At 51.5% G+C, this 15,896-nt stretch overlaps 1 protein-coding gene across 1 annotated transcript; it reads left to right on the top strand.

The window, feature by feature from the left end:
* Positions 1–2,859: 2,859 nt before the first annotated feature.
* Positions 2,860–4,937, top strand: LOC121999418 (protein PRRC2C-like). Its single transcript, XM_042554103.1, has 3 exons — positions 2,860–2,968; positions 3,036–3,850; positions 4,008–4,937. Exons 1-3 carry the CDS (start codon positions 2,860–2,862, stop codon positions 4,935–4,937), a joined length of 1,854 nt encoding a protein of 617 aa, XP_042410037.1.
* The last annotated feature ends 10,959 nt before the right edge of the window (positions 4,938–15,896 follow it).

The raw sequence follows: 15,896 nt of genomic DNA, 5'->3' as shown, positions 1-15,896 counted from the left end.
AGAACGCCCCTGAGTCTCCCGACAGGTCTTCACGTGGAAGTGCTCATTCTCCATGGCCAGTCCCTTCCACGAGTTAAGGTTGGTCTGGGGGATAGTTGTCTCAGTGGCTCCTTTGTCATACGGCGTTCCTGCTTGTGGCCTAGGCTGTATCACCCCCTTGTTGGACTGTGCTGCAATGCTTGTACATCTGTCTCCTTCTGACATGGTCTTTCCTGCTCAATTTTCATCTAGCAAGTGTTTTTTAGAAACTATTCCGTATGTAAGAGTCAATAATTGCTTCATGATTCCTTTTCATGTGTGAATTTGGGATAATAAAACTGACATAGAGCTTAAGACTTAAAACTGTAATGAACGCACAAAACCTGATTTCGTAGTTAATACTGATGCTCTAGGAGTAGGGTAGATGACGTTCCGCATCCTTTGCCCTGCGTATTTGCTGCATATTTAAAATTTGCGTAAAGTAAAGCCAGATGTAGCGGACCTGATTATGGAAAACGCTCCGCTCAAGGTGAGGCACATCCCTCAGAAAGGTAGTCAGGTATAGGCACCGAGCTCGCTTATGATTTTCGCAGGGGAGTTGATTTTTGATCCCCGAGTGGGGGCCGACCTGAAAGGTCGTTGGGCGTGAGGACAGAGCTCACTTTCGATTCTGGGACCCGGCCTAAAGGTCGTTGGGCGTGAGGCGAGCTCACTTATAACTTCATGAGGCGAGTATGAGACTGACACGAAGGCCGTTGGGCCGAGACCGGTGGTAATAGCTCAACCCCGAACGGGTGAGGATAAGCCTTAAAGCCCATAGAAACGAAACCTGTAGCAATATAAGGGGACAGAACCTTTATCATACCTGATCACAAAGTGATGTCAACCGACTGAGGATCCGTCTCAGTCCCTCAACTCCCAAATACCCGGGGAGCAAGGGGAGAAGAGAATAATCTGAGCCATGACCGTCAGAAGTCTGGGACTACCGACCTGAAAGGTCGTTGGGCGTGAGAACAGAGCTCACTTTTAATTCTCGCATGGGAGCCGACCTGAAAGGTCGTTGGGCGTGAGAGCAGAGCTCACTTATAACTCGCACTGAGGCGAGAGTCTGGGATTACCGACCTGAAAGGTCGTTGGGCGTGAGCACAGGGCTCACTTTTAATTCTCGCATGGGAGCCGACCTGAAAGGTCGTTGGGCGTGAGAGCAGAGCTCACTTATAACTCGCACTGGGGCGAGAGTCTGGAACTACCGACCTAAAAGGTCGTTGGGCGTGAGAACAAAGCTCACTTTAAATTCTCACATGGGAGCCGACCTGAAAGGTCGTTGGGCGTGAAAACAGAGCTCACTTATAACTCGCACTAAGGCGAGAGTCTGGGATACTCCGGTCTGAGACCGGTGGCGATGGCGCCGGTCCGAGACCAGTAATGATACTCCGGTCCGAGACCGGTGGCGATGGCGCTGGTCCAAGACCAGTAAGAACTCCAAACAGCACAGACTTAGATGTACTGCCTTCATCCGTCCTGCCTGCGCCGCTCCTCTTGCTTTAGTTAATCTGGTAGCTATTGCTAGATTTGGCCTTACTCATTTACGTCGCGTCTCTTCCTGCAATTGCATCACGCATGGTATAGAATTAAGAATAAGAGAGGGAACGTAAAAACCTTACTCCACCCTTGGGCCACAACGCCCTTGCATCTTATGATGACTCCGCAGTTCTCGTGACGCGCCTGGTCAACTGCTCGGATCAGGGCTACCAATGCAGAGCTGCTTGCTCGGTCGAGGAACATCCCCACAGACCTGCTTGCTACTTTTCTGGTCTGGCAATCGCATCCAATGCCCCATCTTACCTGCGACCCTTTTGAATTGCTTGGCTTCTGCAGCTTCATGAGACTTCCCGCCTAACCTCGAGCTTTTCACGAAAAATACTTCTTTTTTGAGGCCACACCCTTTCATGATTACCTTGCCTTGTCGATCTTTAATGCGTTTCTTCTCGTGATGACACCTGTCCGGCGCCTTTACTGCGCACGCCTCCTGACGCCAGCATATGACCCCCTCTTGCACCCTTCGGCGCTTGTTTCTCATCCGACGGCGTTGAGGCACGTTACCCCAAAAAGATATTCGGCTCAACTCTCGATATTTCCTAGGAATGAATGGGCTTTATAAACCCTAAAGGCAGTCCGCTTTCCTTACCCCGATGCTTCGCCTTCCTCCTCCCTTCGTTTGCGGTCGTTTCTAGCAGTGCAGCTCCTCGTCTTCCTGCTTGCGCCTGACCTGTGACCCTTCTTATCTTCATCCCCCTCGCCTGCTTGCTCTCCACAGCCATGGATGGTAAGGACCCCCTCTGGTATTCACATTACATCTCTGATTTAGACCATCACGACCTGTCTTCACTGCAATCCAACTTGGGGCTAGACGCCACATATGAGCTTCGCCTTCCCACGACAGACGAACATCCTTCTTCTCCCCCCGAAGGGTTTATCACTGTCTTTAAGGATCAGGTCTTAGGCGGTCTTTGCTTCCCATTACATCCTTTTCTCTCTGAGTTGAGTCAGTGTTGTGGGATTGGTATCTCTCAATTTGCCCCCAATGTGTTCCGAGCAGTCTGCGGAACCATCATCTTGTGCCGCATTTACCAAATCCCCTTGACCGCTAAATTATTCCATCACTTTTATTCCTTCCGGCGAGCCGAAGCGGGGGTATTCAATGTTCAGGCCAAGCCGGGCCATAAGTTTTTTGATGACCTACCTTCTTCCAATAAAGGCTGGAGGTCTCGCTTTTTCTTCCTCAAGCCCCCCGTCCCCTTAGCCGGACCTTCCCAATGGCACCCCCTCCTCGCTTCGGACTTCCCTTCGCATGTCCATGAACCTGCCTACTCCGCTGCTATGGATAAGTTGAAAGGTGTCGTTGTTCGCCTGTCTGCGCTGATGCTGGAAGGCATCCTGCATGTTTTTGGCCTTAGTCCTGTCCCTACCGAAATTGGAGCTCCTTTCGGTAAGTCATTATCTTTTCGTATACTGCTCTTCGCTAACTGAGGTGCTTTTTCTTCTTATTTTTGCAGCGGCCGCAATCCTCCGTTCCTTCGCCAGTCAAGAGACACCCGCGGTGGCCGTTCTACAAGCTCTGAATGAGAAGCTAACACAGGGTCTACCTTCTGCTCCCGCCGTCGCCGCCGGTCCGCAACTTTCGGAACCCCGACCTTCTGATACGGAGGAGGCTCCGATGCTTGTTGAGCCAACTGCACTTAATCCAGCGGACTCAGCCCTGCCTTGCACCTCTGACCAACCTACGGCCGAGCCATCGCCTGCAGAACAAGTGTCTTCTCTTCCTCCGACTATGAAGCTGCGCCTGACACGTAAAGGCAAACGGACGGCCCCAGTCACCGCAACTTCTCCTCCACCTCCTCGCCATCAACGCGTATTGAGCATCTCTTCTCCCACCAGTTCCTCGGACATGAGCTTGCCCCAGGAGACAAGCTTGGCCCGGGAGAAGGCCTCCGATCCGGAGGTTTCTGACCCGCCTTCGGACCTACCTGCTCCACTGCCAATTCAGAGTACATTACCTGCTCCGCCCTTGTCCCCTGACGATCAGCCCCTGGGCTTACCGAAGCCCTCTGCGTCTCCTCTCATCGCGCCTCCGAGCTCAGCCATGCCGCTCCCGAACCTGCCCTCTATAGACCCAGCCTTTGAAGCGTTATGGCGGCTCCCTTCAGAGACCGATCCGGCCTACACGCCCGCTGCCGATTCATCGTCCATCTTCGGCAGGGTTGATTTCTATGGGGACCTGGCCATCTCCTGGCAATCAGCCAGTGACCAATTCTGGGAGAGCCGTTCCCCTATGGGGGAGTTTGATCAAATTGCTCGTTCTCTGGTGGCGGTAAGCTTTTTCTCTTCTTTTTCCTGGTGTCCGTGTATCTTTGTAACCCCTTTTCTCTTCTTCCGGCTATTTACAGACTTGCTCCGCGAGTCTGAGCGTCGTGCAACGTACGGCCGAGCTTCAGTGAGAGAACGCGGTACTCAAGGCACGTCTTCAGGAACTGGAGCACCCTGCGGCCTCCTCCGCTCCTCCCGAGCCTTCTCTGGGAAGCTTGGATGCTTATCTGCGCGCCGCCGAGGAGTCGACGGCCTCTGCTCGGGCTATTTCCCATGCTGCCTTGGATAAACTTCAACAGTTGGAGGCGGCTTTGAAGGCGAGTGAGTCTTCCTGGGCTTCTGAAGCGGCTCGGCATCAAGCGACAGTTTCTGAACTGAAAGCCAAAGAGGCAGAGCTGCTCTCCCAATCGGAGGAGCTGACGCTGCTACGGCAAGGTCAAGAGCTCTTGCAGATGGGTTTGGCCGATGCCCAGGCCCTGGCTAGTGCTGCCGCTGGCTGGGAAACAACCATGCGGACTCAATGGGAAGCGTGCCAAGCCACCCTCCAATCCCTACAAGCAGAGTTATCGAAGGCCCAGGAAGCGGTGTCTCAGGGCCAGAGCGATTTGTCCTTGGCCCGCGTCGAAGCTGAGGAGAATCAGAACAGTTTGGAGGTGTACCGGGCTGGCGAATCAGAGCGGCTAAAGGCGTACAGACTGGCCTACGTTCGCTCTTCCTTCTTTCTCCATAAGCTGGGACGCTGGATGGTCTTGTTGCTCTGTCATGGGGCCGCTGGTCGGGTCAGACAGGCCTTTGAGCAAGGTTTCCTACGCTCGGCACCTCCTGCCACCTTCTTGGACACGGCTCGCCTAACCAGGGAATTACCGCAGGAAACCTTCCCGTCCTTCGAAGCAGATGAAGGATTTTTCCTCTTGGAGGCTCCTCCCCCTACGGCCGATCCAGCTCTCAGGGATATTCCTGCCCAGGCCCCTCCTGCTGCTGCATCTGATGCGTCCGCTGATCCTGCGTCTTCCGATATAGCGCCAGCCGACCCCGGGCTCCTTCCTTCGGCTTCCGTTGATTGTGCGCATTCTCCCCCGGATGTTGTATGACGAGCGATGTGTTGTAATGTTCACCTTTTGGGTGTTGATGCTGAACCTTCCATGATTGTACTTGATCGTATGGTCGTATTGAATTTCGGATAATTGTCTCGCTTCCCCTTCATTCATCCTTAACTTGTTTTTTTCCCTAGTAGGTCGTCCGTGGTTTTAGTAGATCTATGCTAACCTGCTCGCCCTTGCTCATTTTGCTCGCTTTGTTCGGCCACGTAGCTCTTCCTCCGATAGCTGCCTTTGTACCTAGCTCGGCCCGGGCCAACTCTTGCCTCGCATGTCCCTGAAGCCTGCTGACCTGCACTACCTGTCTCCCTGCTGGCTCTTCCGTATACTTTTGTCTTGGTTGGAGCGACTCCTTTAGGGGACGCTTCGTGCTTCGAGCCTTCGCCTTTCCCATAATGCCCTCTGGTTATATTTCCGAGGCTCATCACAGAGCGCTCCCTGCCTGCCTCCGCCCCTGCGTCCACCGTCCGTTGTTGACTTACGAAAATATCCTTCCTCCACCATACCTATAAGTATCTTCTTCCTCTCTCCCTTTTGTTATGGTTCGCCATCGCCACGAAGTACTCAAACGTCGCCGCCGCGACTGATCGTTTTTGAGACTGCGCCGCGCTTCTTCTTTTTTCTCTAAGCTTCCTCCTTTCGTCTGTTCTTTCTGCCTCCTGAGATAATCTCCCCTGCAATGGTCTCTCCTTCTTGGATTTCCTTGCTGGCGGAACACTTCCCAGGCGCTTCAACTTTCGCTGAGTTGGATTGGGATGACCTACGGTACACTTACGAAATCCCTACCAGCTTTCGCCCCATCATTCCTACTGGTGTGAACTTGTACTTCGACCCTCCGCCCGGTTCATGTACTTTCTTTACGGAACAATTTGTATCTGGCCTTCGTTTGCCCCCTCATCCTTTTTTGTCTGGGGTGTGTCGCTATTTTAGGATTCCCTTAGGTCAGCTAAGTCCCAATTCCATAAAGATTCTATGTGGCTTCGTGATACTCTGCGAAGTTTGTGAGGTTTCCTGGTCAGCTCCCCTTTTTCATTGCTTCTTCGCTCTCGCTCGGCGCGCCGATGGTCTTTTTGATTTCCAAGCCCGCAGCCAAACCGCTTTCTTTTCTCCTCTTCCTCCTCCCAGTGCTAACTGGAAGAAAAAGTTCTTTTTTCTCCGGTTTCCAGAGGAAACAGACTGGCCCATGCATTGGCAACCTGAGCTGCCTCTAACTCCGACGCTGGACGAATTCCACATGGATCTCTCCTATGCCACGGCTGCTACTCGAATGGAGGATTGGCGTTTGAATCTGACGAGATTGCTGTCTGAAGACCTACTTTCTTTTTTCAGGCTGAGCCACTCTACCTCCGACACACCGCGCTCCTTAGGTAAGTTCGTGTTGAGTGCCTTCTTTCTGATTACTTTCCCTATAAGAATGACTTCTCGTGGCGGCGCCTTTAGCTGAGGTCTTGCGGCGTGCGTCAGAGGTTCTGCCTCTGCCCCTCGATGACCTGGAAATAATGCGGCGCGGTCGGCCAATCCTGGACAGGAGGCTACTCCCTCACCTTGGATCTGCCTCAGTCGGGGCAGCGACTCAGCCTGTTCCCAGCCCTGCCCCACACGCCGCTTCTCCTCCGCCTGCCGCTCCGAGCCGAGGTCGGGGTAGTACTCCAACCGGCCGTCTGGCCAGGCGCGTCTTCCGAGGAGCCCCCCGGCCTCCGGACGTGGTCGTGCAGCTCTTCATTGCGCAGGTCTAAGTTCTTCTGGCCGAGGCGCCACAGACAGGGCTGCGGCAGCCTCTTCATAGGGCCGACCTCACTCTGATGATTCTGACTCTGACAACCAGCCCCTGCTTTACAGACGGCACCGAAGACCAGGTCCGACTTCATCAACGCTTGATTCTGTTCCTTATACTACCACATTGCCCCTTGCTGCCGTCGTGACTGGCTATGACATCCTTCCCTCTTCATTTTTGCTTCCTTCATCTGGCAGCCTCTCCCAACCCCTACAGGGGATGACTTGCTGCGTTCCGCTCTACCCCTAGCACTGCAGAGGAATACAGCCCAGGCGATCATCAAAACCCTGCGCCAACAGAGCCCGTTCCCGAACAACCTCCTGCTCCTCATGGTGCTGACGCCGGCCCTTCTCAACCTTCCTCCTCCGCCCGCCATCGTTACAGGACCACCATCCCCTCTGAAGCTGCTCTAGCTCGGCGGCCTGACGCCCCCACGAGCCTTTTGATGATGAAAGGCTGCCTCGGCAGTTTGTGGGCAGAGAGTATGGATCAAATGGGTGACGCGCCTCCATTAGCCCAGATGGACAGGTTTTCGAAGTCCTGGGCTAAAGTAAGTACTCTTCACCTTATACTGGGTATTAGCTTGTCTTAGCTGAGGGTTATGTCTTCCATCCAGACTCATGCAGAATCTTTGGTGCTGAACCAATCCTTCCACACCCTCCATCATGAAAGCAAAGAACTCCGGGAGAGGGTCTCTGAATTAGAGCTGCAGCTGAACGACCCTGCCCAAGCCAGCTATGCTTTGCGAGCCGAAATCCAAGCCTTAACTAATCAGACCGACCATCAAAGGCGATCCCTGACGCAGGTCAAAAATGAGCTCCGAGCTATGAGAGAGGAGAGAGCTGCATCTGAGGCGGGGTATCAACAACAACTAGCCTATCAGGCTCAGGAACTACAGTCCAAGGATACTCTTCTGCAGGAGAGGGGCGAGAGATTGGAGGTGCAGGCAGCCCAACTGGAGACTCAGGCAGCTGAACTGAGGGCTCTGAAGGCAGAACTATCCCAGTCCCGAGCGACTCTGTCAGGAGTATCCACCGCCTTGACCGTCTATCAAGAAGGAGAGGAGGACCGTTGCCTACGAAGTCGAATGTCCTACCTGACCTCCCCCGAATTTTTATCCCAGGCTTGGGCACGCTTCTCTGCGACCATACCATACACGGTAGCCGGGGTTATCCGTCAGTTGCACGCGCAGGGCTTCTTGAGCTCCATCCCCCCCGCAGACTTTTTGGATCGCCATCAAATCATTCAAGGCTTTCCAGATGATATTTTTGCTCCTTTCAAATAATCTGTATCAACTTCTTAATCCGATGAAATTTTTACATGTACATACGTATCTTCGAGTTTTGGCTTGACTACCATGCTATCTCTAGCCCCCTCGGCTGCCCTGGCTTACAGCAACGGGGTCGATATCCCTCACACCCGATAGGGCCATAGGTAGTTAGCACTCCAAGGTCGCTCTAGCTTTTTCCCCTGAGCGTCTTGCAAATAATAGGCCCCTGATGCCAGCTTCTTGATGACTTTGTATGGTCCGTCCCATTGTGGTGCTAGCTTCGTCACTTCCCCTAAGGGCTTCACCTGCTTCCAGACTAGGTCTCCTTCTCCGAAGAAACGAGGGATCACCCTTCTATTATAGTTTTGCCTCATTCTCTGTCTATAGGCCTCCAACCTGGCCGCTGTTTGTTCACGAATTTCGCTGATGAAATCTAGCTCAGCCAGTCGTCGCTCTGCGTTCCCTTCATCATACATCATTCTTCTCACAGACAGTATCCCGACCTCCAGAGGTACCACTGCTTCATTGCCATATACTAAATGGAAAGGTGTCAGACCTGTACTTTCTCGGGGTGTTGTACGATAGGCCCACAAAATGTTTGGCAGCTCGTCCACCCAACTGCCTCCCGTGTGATCCAGCTTGACTTTGAGCCCCCGCACTATTTCTCGATTGACTACCTCCGTCTGACCATTGCTTTGCGGATGAGCCACCGAAGTGAAGGCCTGAGTTATTCCGAACCCCTTGCACCACTTTTGTATCTTGCGCCCTTGAAATTGTCTGTCATTATCTGACACCAATTTGTGAGGCAAGCCGAACCTGCAAAAGATATTTTTCCATAAGAACTGGATCACCGCATCTTCGGTGATTCTGGCCAGAGCTTCCGCTTCCACCCACTTAGAGAAGTAATCTACTGCCACCAGCAAGAAACGTCTTTGCCCGTAGCAATCGGGAACGGTCCTACGATATCCATACCCCACTGGTCAAACGGACAAGACAATGTAGAAGTTCTCAGCAGCTCTGTAGGTCGGTGTGTTAGGTTCTTGTACCTTTGGCACGATAAACAAGTATTCACCAGCTTCTGTGAATCCCTCTGCAAGGTAGGCCAGAAATACCCAGCCAATAGTACTTTCCGAGCTAGCGTTCTCCCACCTGCATGATTGCCACAGCACCCCAAGTGTATCTCCCGCAAGGCCTGGTCGGCGTCTTCTATGTTCAGGCACTTGAGCAGAGGTCTAGAGAAAGACCTTTTATACAGTTGTTCTCCAATCATAATATACGAATGAGCCTGTCTCCTGAGCATACGTGCCTCTTCTAGGTCGGCGGGTACAATTCCATACTGGAGGAAACTTATTATGGACGCCCTCCAATCAATTACTCCTCCCAGATTATTTTGCAGATCAATCTGAGCTATAAGGAAAGTCTGCGCTATAGATCTATCCAGTACCCAAGTAGTCAGGGAGCTGGCCATTTTAGCTAGCTCATCCGCTCTTTCGTTTTCAGCCCTGGGAATCTTGGTGACTGTGACCTCTTTAAAATCTTTTCTCATCTTCTCATAGGCTTCCTTGTAAACTTGCATCTTTTCATTGTTTGCTTCGAAATGCCCGACCACCTGCTGAGTTACTAGCTGTGAATCTGAGTATATTACGACCTTGCTTGCCCCCACATGCCGAGCTGCTTGCAGACCTGTCAATAGGGCTTCATACTCTACCTCATTGTTAGTAGCTCTAAAATTTAGCCGTACAGCCAGCTGCATAATATCTCCCTGCGGAGATATTAGAAGCGCGCCTACACCACTTCCCCGATGGGTAGCTGACCCGTCTACATAAATCTTCCAGACCTCCTCTGAGTCTGTTTGATAAACTTCTATCAAGAAATCCGTCAGAGCCTGTGCTTTGATCGCGGTTCGGGGCTGATACTGTATATCATATTCCCCTAGCTCGGTCGCCCATTTGATAAGCCGACCCGCTACCTCCACCTTGGTGAGAGCTCGGCCCATAGTACTGTTTGTCAGGACGGTGATGGGATGCGCCAGGAAATACGGTCGGAGGCGCCGAGCCATTAGAACAAGTCCGTAAACCAACTTTTCTAGGGCCGTATACCTAGACTCAGCCCCCTTCAATAGATGACTGAAGAAATACACTGGCCGTTGTACATTGTCCTGCTCCTTAACCAGCACAGCCCCCACGGCCTCAGGGGTAGCCGACAAGTAGACCCAAAGAGGCTCTCCCACAACAGGCTTAAACAGCGACGGCAAGGATTCCATGTATTGCTTTAGCTCCTCCAAGGTCTGTGTGCACTCTTCCGTCCACTGAAACTTGGCTGCCTTCCTGAGCACTTTGAAGAAGGGCGCAGCTCGATCTGCAGATCTGGAGATAAATCGGGATAGTGCTGTTATCCGGCTGACCAGCTTCTGTGTTTCCTTCAGATTCTGTGGGATCTGCATGTCACGAAGTGCTTGAACCTTCTCGGGATTGGCTTCTATCCCTCGCTCAGTCACCAAGTAGCCCAGAAACTTCCCTCCTCTGGCCCCGAACAAACATTTCAGGGGATTCAGCTTTACCCCATACTGTCTCAGAGTCCCACAGGTTTCTTCTACATCTTTTATCAGACTGGACGCCAGGGGGGACTTGATCAGGATGTCATCAACATAGACTTCCACGTTCCACCCGATCTGACTCCGAAAAACCTTATCCATCATCCTTTGGTAGGTAGCTCCAGCGTTCCTGAGCCCAAACGGCATGACGGTATAGCAGAAAGTACCATCAGCTGTTATGAAACTAACTTTCTCCTGATCCTCTTTAGCCAGGGGTATCTGATGGTATCCCTGATAAGCGTCCATCATGCATATCCTCTCACAGCCAGCGGTTGAATCCACCACCTGGTCGATCCGCGGGAGTGGGTAACAATCTTTGGGGGTGGCTTTGTTGAGGTCGCGAAAGTCTATGCACACCCTCCACTTGTTGTTGGGCTTCTTCACCAATACGACGTTAGAAAGCCAGGACGGGAATTGCACCTCTCGAACATGTCTTGCCTTCCTGAGCTGATCCACTTCAGCCCGGATAATCTTATTTTGGTCGGCGGAGAAGTTTCTCTTCTTCTGCTTGACTGGCTTGGCCTCGGGTATAGTATGCAGCTTGTGCTCAGCTACTTCTGGTTTGACCCTGGGCAGTTCTTCTGAGGACCAAGCAAAGACGTCTCTGTTGCGGATCAGGCATTGTATCAGCTCCGACTTCAGCTCCGGCGACAGGTCACTAGCAATGCGAGTGATGCTCTCAGCTCTGTCAGGATGCAACTGAATATCTTCGCAGGAGATAGGCTCCTCAGCAATAGGCAGAGGCTCCTCCTGGATGGCATGTACACCGCCATCCTGAGTCCGCCGGCTCTTGCACGCCTCCACCCGGACCATATCGATGTAGCAGCTTCGAGACACCTTCTGCTCCCCCTTTACCTCTCCGACCTGCTCGCCAACCGGGAATTTGATCTTTTGATGATAGGTGGAGACAGCAGCTCGGAACTCTTGCAGGGTTGGCCTTCCCAGGATGACGTTATAGGAGGAAGGTGAATCCACCACGATGAAGGTGCTCCTCCGGGTGTGCACCAATGGCTCCGTGCCCATGGAGATGGCCAGCTTGATCTGACCCATGGGTTTAACTTCGTTACCTGTGAACCCATACAAGGAAGTGGTTACAGGTTGGAGCTCAGCGGCGTCGATCTGCATCTCCTCGAACGCAACTTTGAATAAAATGTTGACCGAGCTCCCGGTATCCACAAAGACCCGAGCCACTCGGCTATTAGCAATAACGGCCTTGATTATGAGGGCATCGTCGTGGGGCAGTTCCAGACCCTCCAGGTCTTGAGGCCCAAAGCTAATAACAGGGCCGGAGGTCTGCTCGTGTCTGCATCCCATGGCTCCCACATACAGCCGCCGAACGTGTGACTTACGGGCTCGGCCTGAGTCTCCGTCAGTGGGTCCTCCTGAGATCATACCGATCTCTCGCACGGCAGCGTTGCCCCGGTTCTCCAGTTGTCCGGCATCTCCTCGGTCTTCCCCGAGGCCAGCTTGGTTAAATGGGTCGGCTAGGTCTGGCCGGGTCTGCCAAGCGCGCCCAGCTGCAGCCCGTTCTTCATCCATCCTCTGTATTTGGGGCGCCAATGCCGGGGGAGGCAAGCCCTGCTCTGCAGCTCGCCTGAAGTCACGGGCGAATTGGAAGCAGTTACTGAGATCGTGCGTCCTGGACCGATGATATGTGCAATATGGCGCTCCCCTTGGTCCAGGCCTGGGCACGTGTACGGCGGCAATTCGCGGCGCTGGTCTAATTCCCTGAGCAGGCTGAGGGGCAGGCCTGGGTTGACCTCGCTGGAAGGCTGAGCTGGCTGCGGTGCTCTCCTTTCAGGTCAGTTACCTAGGGCCATCATCTTTTCGGCTTTCCTCCTAGCGGCCTGCGCTTCTTCCACCTTGATGTAGCAAGAAGCTTTTTCCACCATGTCATCAAAACTCCGGGCGGGGTTTTTGATGAGGTCTCTGAAGAATTCCCCTTCTCGCAATTCGTGGGAGAAGACACTCATCAATATTTCTGAGGTGGCGGAGGGGACGTCATTGGCCACCTGACTGAACCGATTGATGTAGCTCCGCAAGGGCTCGGTCGAATCCTGCTTGAGAGCAAACAGGCAGTGGTCGATTTTTTGATACTTACGACTACTGGCGAAACGGCGTAGGAAGGCCGTTTTGAAATCCATGAAGCAATTGATGGACTCCGGGGGCAATCCGTCGAACCACTTCTGCGCCGACCAAGACAGGGTGTGTAGGAATACTCGGCATTTGACAGCATCACTGTATTGGTACAAGATGGCCGCGTTTTTGAACTTCCTCAGGTGCTCTTCCGGGTCCTTGCTCCCATCGTATTCTCCAATGTTCGGGGCTCGATATCCCTTAGGCAGGCTTTCCCTCAGGATCTGAGCCGAGAAAGGTACTTTGTCATCCGGATCTTCAGGCAGATCTCTGGCAGGGATTATAGCTTTTCCCTTTCCTGAATCCCGCGGTGGATGTAGAGAGCTCTCCGCCACCGACGCCGGCGGCTCCTCTTTCTTTGGACTGTGCTCACGGGCTTCGGCTCGACGATAGTTGCGGCAAGGTTCCCGAAATGAAGCATGAGGGAGCTCTTCCTGTTGCTTCCTCTTTGAGCCCCTGTCAGAGGCAGGAGCTGGCTCTCTAGATGCTTCGGGCGCCAAGCGAGGTCGTGAAACCGTTCCTTGTTTTTCAAAGGCGGCCTGCTTCCTGACCTCCTTGAAGAGCTCGTACTCCCCCGCGGTCATGGTGACGTTAATCCTCCTGCTGGAACTTCGACCAGAGTCCTCCATCTTCACGCTCCGGATCAGGCTGTTGTGTTTCCCACAGACGGCGCCAAATTTGATCCCGTCCGGAGGCTGAGTCGGACGGAGGCTGGTCCAGGTGTCCCGATGGTTGACGGAAGGTCGTAGAAGATGATTTGGCTCCCACGGGTGGCTGACGCTGCTGCAGGATCCTGCACACACTCAGATAATCTCCCCCTTCACGTTAGAGACCGAAACCCAGGGAAAAAGTCCCCGGATCAGGCCCTCCGACGCTCAAGTCAGGTCCTTTTTCCCCAGAAAGAACAGAGAGAAGAAGAAGGAAAACAGTTGTGGAAAAAAGTGACGAGAGAGTGTGTGCGCGTACCTGCATACGAGGGATTCTTCGCCTTTTATACCTCCCCCTTTTGGAGCCTGCCATCCTGTCAGAAAAAACGTTAGACGCTGGGCTTTGTCGCCTAGTTCCGGACACCTGTCGTGCTGCTATTTGTTGTGCAAGCATCTTTCCGTTTTTGGAACCTCCGCCTTCGTACATGGATTTTGTCTTGTAGTGGGGGACAACTGGCAGGCTACTACTGGTTATGAGGGCATCTTTTCGTTTTAGGAATCTCCGCTTTCGCCCGCAGTGTTGATATGTTATGACTCTCCTCGGCGGACCGTTGAGATTCTCTGCACCCGTATTACTTAGCTCCTCCGATCCATTGTGTCCCTGCACCGGCCTACACCCGTGGTTCGCATTTCCGGGCCTCCAACTCGCAGTCCTAGCTGTCTAGACACAGCTACGCTGATCTTCAACCTGCATCCTGTGCTTTGTATTTTCTGGCCCTCAACCGCAGGTCTGTAGCTCGGGCTGCTTCTGATCAGCTCTGCCGCTTCCGACCCATTGGCCTATACTTCCAGTTCTTTGAATCACAGGCCTGTAGCTCAGACTCCCTCTGGATAGCCCTGTCGATGCCGACCCGTGACTTGTACCTCCAGTCCTTTGAATCAAGGGCTTGTAGCTCGGACTTCCTCGGGACAGCCCTGCCGATGCCAACCCGTGACTTATGTTCCGCTTGACGTCTTCCCTCGTCTTCCAACTACTTTATCCTCTTGATCGACCAGTCTGCCTGACCTCTGACTATCATACCTGTTTGCCTCTAACCACCCCATCAGCCTGACCATTGACTGCCGCATCACCTTGACTATTGATCCCCACGTCCTCTTGACTTTTGACCGCTATATGACCTTGACTTTTCTAACCCTTTCCTCATGGGTCCCTCCATTACCAACCGTATCACCACTCAATCAATGTGAAACTAATAACCCACCAATCATATGTTTCAGTCACATTTTCCCAGCATATGTTCTGTTTTTTTGTTTACTTCAAGAATACTTGAATGGAGAATCTTCTTCAATGCCAGTTGCAGGATAAATGGACATTGATTCAATTGAATGTGATAACGTCAGCATCTCAAATATTTATGGCCTGTATCTATCGTCCTCATTCAAATATTTCACTTTATAAATATTTCAAATCTTACTATTAAATATTTTATTAATCAAACATTTATTATCACCTATCAAATATCTAATACTAAATATTTTAAATTTCATAATAAATACTTCATCAATTATATATTCATGAGTGATGATCATTTTGTTCCCTCGGGATGATACGATGATTAAAACATGAGATATTACCATATGAAGTCTTGGGATTGAAACTCGGTATGACCGAGTATGACTTCCCCCATGTCTTGACCATTTACACTAATGACTAGTAGTCATTCGTGATTTACTTTCTTCGTGTTGACCTAGGGACTGATTGACGGGGCGCTGGGGCGAGCGAATCGTCTTTTGTCATATGAGTGATCATCATTTAATTAATTTTATATTTAAATTAAATAAATTAAAAAAATAAAAACTAACCGTTCATTAAATTAAAAAAAAAATTGCCATGGGCCACTAACCCCCACACCTACCGCTTTTCATTTTTTTAAACAAAAAATTAAAAATTAAAAATTAAAAATACGGGGCACCGATGATTTCTAAATATCTCCATCCTCTTATTTTTCATATTTGATTAGGGGATATATCCACCATTGGATAACTTAATATAAAGTATCTTCTGAATTTATTTTAAAATAATTTTACTCAAAAAAAATTATTGGTGGCCAATTTAAGTAGTTGCTCATAAAAATGTTGACAGGTGCATCCATCCTATAAATTCAAACACGTTATGACCTTTGGGGCCCTCTCATATCATGATGCCTCCTCCACAACTAAAAATATAATTCAATAATTTATCACGATGGGCACACCAAAATTTTGAACTCCATTTTTCGGATTCGGATCCTAAATTTACCCGACCCGACCACCAAATCCAATAAAAGTAACCGGCCGTTCGCGTCATGATGGGCGCCATGTTACCACGCACATAATTTTTGGATCATCTACAAGTTTCGTGTATATTTCGTACGGCTATCTTAATGATCGAGTGGGTCATATTGCTCCGATCCGGACCTGTATAGTGTGATACTTGGACGGGATTTCCACCTCGTCCGGGTCTCGAGACTCCGACGTCAATAACTTGACCGCT

The sequence above is a fragment of the Zingiber officinale genome, chromosome 7A, assembly GCF_018446385.1.
Source record: "Zingiber officinale cultivar Zhangliang chromosome 7A, Zo_v1.1, whole genome shotgun sequence".
Taxonomy (NCBI): domain Eukaryota; kingdom Viridiplantae; phylum Streptophyta; class Magnoliopsida; order Zingiberales; family Zingiberaceae; genus Zingiber; species Zingiber officinale.
This window is presented reverse-complemented; position numbering and strand designations above follow the sequence as displayed.